Below are 4,529 nucleotides of genomic sequence, written 5' to 3'. Positions count from 1 at the left end.
TGTCAAGACAACATGCCTGGTCATTCCAAATGCCGGATTCACTAAACACAAATACTTCATTTGTAAATGATGAAGTGTGTCCCTGGTTGTCCGTAAATTTAAAAAACAAGAAAATGGTGCCATCTGGTTTGCTTAATATAAAGAATTTGAAATTATTTGTACTTTTACGTTTGATACTTAAGTATATTTAATACAGTAGCAGTAAAGGTCTAGTGTACACATTTGGTGGAGATTTTAAAATATATTTTTTCTATAATTGGGATTTATCATGGGCTGCAGCACCCTCCGCACCCCTACTTCCTGCAGCTATGGTTTCCAGTGGTTCTGTGGTTCTGCTTCCTGAAGCTATGGTTTTTGGCAAGGCCATTTTTTTGCCTGCTTCCCCCCCCCCCCCCCCCAAAAAAAACTTTCTGTGCCACACAATACTGGTCAACATGAGCTACCAAAATTACCCTGAAGTGTGCCAGAAGTACTCCCACCCCTCCTAATGTAACAGATGTATAATGTACTATCGCCCTATCTGCAAGCGGGGCCAATCACAACACCCCTTATTGTCATCAGAGTTGAACTAACCAATAAGAATGCTTGAACATCAAATACGCGTTTCTTTAGAGGCAAGTGGAAACATAACCAACCCTGTTACACTAACTTCGTGGCTAGAGTCAAATACTTTCTGTGCCACACAACAGTCAAATACTTTGTATAGTACAAACTTCGTCAGATAACCGAAATTAATGTATGTGTGTTATATTAAACAGAGGAAGGAGTAAAATGTAGGCAAGCAATAAACATTTCAGAACAACTACTAGTTGAATAAGACATGGGAGAGATGTCGAACTTTGACCAAGATATTTATTTATTTACACCTTAAAAAAATAGCTAAACTGAAAACTGCAGACATTACTAGTGCCTACCCTGCGATCAAACCGCCATGAAAAATAAAATGAAACGAAGCCGAAGGTGATCATTGACAGCTGCCTTGAAGGAACACAGAGCAGAAATCTTTAACTAGCAAGCAAGTTGCAGCAATGAAGAATTGAGTGTGTGTGAAGGGGGAGGGAGATTTTCTATCGGCTCGGGCGCAAAGTAGGCTAATGACGAAATAACAAGATGTCAACGAATCTGCCAAAGGGATATTCAATGTCTTCTTTAAAAAAAAATCCATCTAAGAATAAGTGCCCTTCTTTGCGAGGCATTGTGATCATTGACAGCTGCCTTAAAGGAACACAGAGCAGAAATCGTTGTTGCAGCAATGAAGAATTGAGTGTGTGCGCGTTCACGCGAAGGAGGAGGGAGATTTTCTGTCGGCTCGGGCGCAAAGTAGACTAATGACGAAATAACAAGATGTCGGCTTCAACGAATCTGCATATGCGACCTTCTATTATGTTGAAAATAACGGCTGGCCTTATTGGAGGTTGTGTCTAGGTCATATTATAGCTCATAGTAAGAGTCGCGTAACGGAAAAAATACCTACTAAAGTGCAGCGGCAGTAGTAGTTGCTGTCATTCTTTTGGAAATAAGATTAAAAGAGTTGGAGTCATGTTGGCCCAATTGGTGTACAAGGAATTTCTCTCAAAAACAAAACCATGGTTTCTATGGTTATGCACACCAATGCGGTCGAATTCGCAACAGGTTCGCGTCCGTCTTCTCCCCAATCCTCGCTGTTTCTTCGACGAACCGGTGCACGTGAAGGTAGATGGACTTTCTCCGCACCAGAAAGTGGAATTGAGGTCCAAACTCAGGGACGATAAAGGGATCATCTTCAAAGCTTCCGCTCTGTACTCCGCAGATTCTACAGGACAGGTAGACCTGTGCCTCTCTCCCTCTCTGGGTGGAAGTTATACAGGAGTTGAACCCATGGGCTTGTTTTGGGCTATGACGCCCGAGACTCCACACCGGAAACTATTGAAAAATAATGTGTTGAGTTCAATGATGGTTGATATAGACGCGCTGCATGAGGACACAGGTGAGATCTTGGCAACAGAGACTATCGAGAGGCAGTTCATGACGGAAGGGCTGAGGAGGATACCGTTGGACATGAAAAATGGGAGAATTCGGGGGACCCTCTTTCTACCACCAGGTTAGTTATGTAGGCTTGGCCTATCCATTAATTTGATGAATAGTAAAAAATATCTATATATATTTCCATTGCCGTTGTGAAGTGTATGTAGTTTCATATTTCTCTCCTATCACATCGTTCTCTTCTCTGTCATCTATCGTTTATCTTGCACATATGCTTGAAAGTGTTCTTAACAACATGTGTCTCCTCAGAAAAACACAAATTACACTTGTAGGATAATAGGCCTTTTTATTAGGCTATTCAACTTTGCATCATAGACTCATAAAACAGAATGTGTATGTGTTTGAAGGAAACCGTTACAGAACAGCCATAAGTTTATATGTCGCTATCTCTCTGCAAGAGAGCGGCAGGTAGCCGAAGGGTTGCCCTTGAACAAGGCAGTAAACCCCCAACAACTTCTCCCCATGATGTGGATGGCCATTAAAAACATCCTCTCTGATTCAGAGGGTCTGGGTTCAAATGCATTTCAGTTGCACAACACGAACTGACAAGGTTGCATAACAACCCTTTCCTATTGCCACATCCTCAGGGCCAGGTCCATTTCCTGGTGTCCTGGATGTGTATATTCTGGGTGGAGGTATATCTGAGGTCCGGGCCAGTCTGCTGGCTAACAAAGGCTTTGTGGTTCTGGCGCTGGCCTACTCTGGCTTCCAGGACTTGCCCAAAACCATGCCCAAATACTTTGACCTGGAGTACTTTGAAGAGGCCATCACATTCCTGAGGAGACAGCCACAGGTTAGTTGCGGAAGAAGAGCAAGGCTCTGTATTCATAAAACATCTCAGAGTAAGAGTGCTGATCAAGGATTACTCTCCTCGTGGCTATAGAATATCGAGCACTCTTACTATAAGATGCGTCGTGAATATGGGCCATTTGTTCCATCCATGAGAGGTAAAAATGACACCTTGAGGTTCCTTTCACTGGACTTCAATATTTTGTTAACTGTGTAACTGCTGCCACCTAATGGCTGCTGTTTCTCTACACATCATATCAACTAAACAGACACACTCATAACAATGACAACATAACAACAATGCTCTTTATGTGTTCAGTTTAACCATCCTATTTATTGGTTTGTCAAAACCAGGTTACTTTGATTGTCTGTAATGATTTTTATCTCTTGGCAAACCATTGTCTTTTTCTCTAGGTCCAGGGTCCAGGAATAGGAATCCTGTCCATCTCTAAGAGTGGCGAACTGGCTCTGTCCATGGCCTCTTTTCTCTCTGGCATCTCAGCCACAGTCTGGATCAACGGCTGCAACGCTAATGTCATGACGCCACTGCACTACAAAGACCTCGTCATCCCTCCCCTCATGCCTAACCTAGAGAACATCACCCTCACACCGGCCGGCCTTCTCGACGTCCGAGATGCCTTACCGGATCAGATAACAGAAAGGAACCGCGGTTCCGTGATCCCGATAGAACGAGCCGGTTCTAGGTTCCTTTTTGTTGTCTCTGAGGACGACAGGAACTGGAACAGCTGTCTCTTTGGCCAGCAGGCCGCCGCCCAGCTGAGGCATCATGGGAAAGATAACTTTGAGGTGGTGACTTACCCCAGGGCCGGTCATTTCCTGGAGGTGCCCTACATGCCCCACTGCCCGTCTGGCTTCCACTCTGCGGTGGGTAAAGTGGTGGTGTTTGGGGGGGAAGCTAAAGCCCACCATGAGGCTCAGCTGGACCTGTGGAGGAGGGTCCAGGAGTTCTTCAGGACACACCTGAAGGACAACAGCAACACTGTCCAGAAAGCCAGGCTGTAACACTAAGAGAATGGCTGGTTGACTACTTTGCAGACTCCTGCCAGATCTCAATGTTTGGATAGGTGTTTAACATATCAGCTTACCACATCATATGATATAGTAATCTGATGTCTTACAGTGCAGTCAATGACGTGGCACATAACCATTGCTTAATGCAATGCAATGCCTGCAATGTAGTCAGCCTGGAACGCAACTAAATTATCCAATCATGAATAGCCTGTGAGTGTGCTGCTGTACTTTATTTAACTGGATTTTGTTAACAATAACATTGGTATATTATATACAGTACCAATCAAATGTTTGTTCACAGCTACTCATTCCAGGGTTTTTCTTTATTTGTACTATTTTCTACATTGTAGAATAATAGTGAAGACGACATCAAAACTATGAAATAACACATATGGAATCATGTACTAACCAAATCAAAATATATTTGAGATTCTTCAAAGTAGCCTTGATGACAGCTTTGCATGTTCTTGGCATTCTCTCAACCAGCTTCCTGAGGTAATCACCTGGAATGCATTTCAATTACCAGGTGTGCCTTGTTAAAAGTTCATTTGTGGAATTTTTTTCCTTAATACGTTTGAGCCAATCAGTTGTGTTGTGACAAGGTAGGGGTGGTATACAGAAGATAACCCTATTTGGTAAAATGGTGGTTTCTACTGACAATTGTGATGAACAAACTATGGCATAAG

At 43.1% G+C, this 4,529-nt stretch overlaps 1 protein-coding gene across 1 annotated transcript; it reads left to right on the top strand.

Moving 5' to 3' along the window:
- The first annotated feature begins 893 nt into the window (after window positions 1-893).
- LOC120019199 (acyl-coenzyme A thioesterase 1-like) lies at window positions 894-4,205 on the top strand. The gene is made up of 3 exons (XM_038962509.1): window positions 894-2,080; window positions 2,610-2,815; window positions 3,226-4,205. The coding sequence occupies exons 1-3, from the start codon at window positions 1,540-1,542 to the stop codon at window positions 3,832-3,834; spliced, it is 1,356 nt and encodes a 451-aa protein (XP_038818437.1). The 5' UTR covers window positions 894-1,539; the 3' UTR covers window positions 3,835-4,205.
- The last annotated feature ends 324 nt before the right edge of the window (window positions 4,206-4,529 follow it).

The sequence above is a fragment of the Salvelinus namaycush genome, chromosome 24 (assembly GCF_016432855.1).
Source record: "Salvelinus namaycush isolate Seneca chromosome 24, SaNama_1.0, whole genome shotgun sequence".
NCBI classification, from domain to species: domain Eukaryota; kingdom Metazoa; phylum Chordata; class Actinopteri; order Salmoniformes; family Salmonidae; genus Salvelinus; species Salvelinus namaycush.
This window is presented reverse-complemented; position numbering and strand designations above follow the sequence as displayed.

Excerpts from the sequence above, each read along its gene's own strand:
- LOC120019199 (XM_038962509.1), top strand. The coding sequence starts at position 1,540 with ATGTTGGCCCAATTGGTGTACAAGGAATTTCTCTCAAAAACAAAACCA. Across the intron at positions 2,081-2,609 it reads GACCCTCTTTCTACCACCAG|GGCCAGGTCCATTTCCTGGT; the intron begins GTTAGTTATGTA and ends CCACATCCTCAG. Across the intron at positions 2,816-3,225 it reads TCCTGAGGAGACAGCCACAG|GTCCAGGGTCCAGGAATAGG; the intron begins GTTAGTTGCGGA and ends CTTTTTCTCTAG.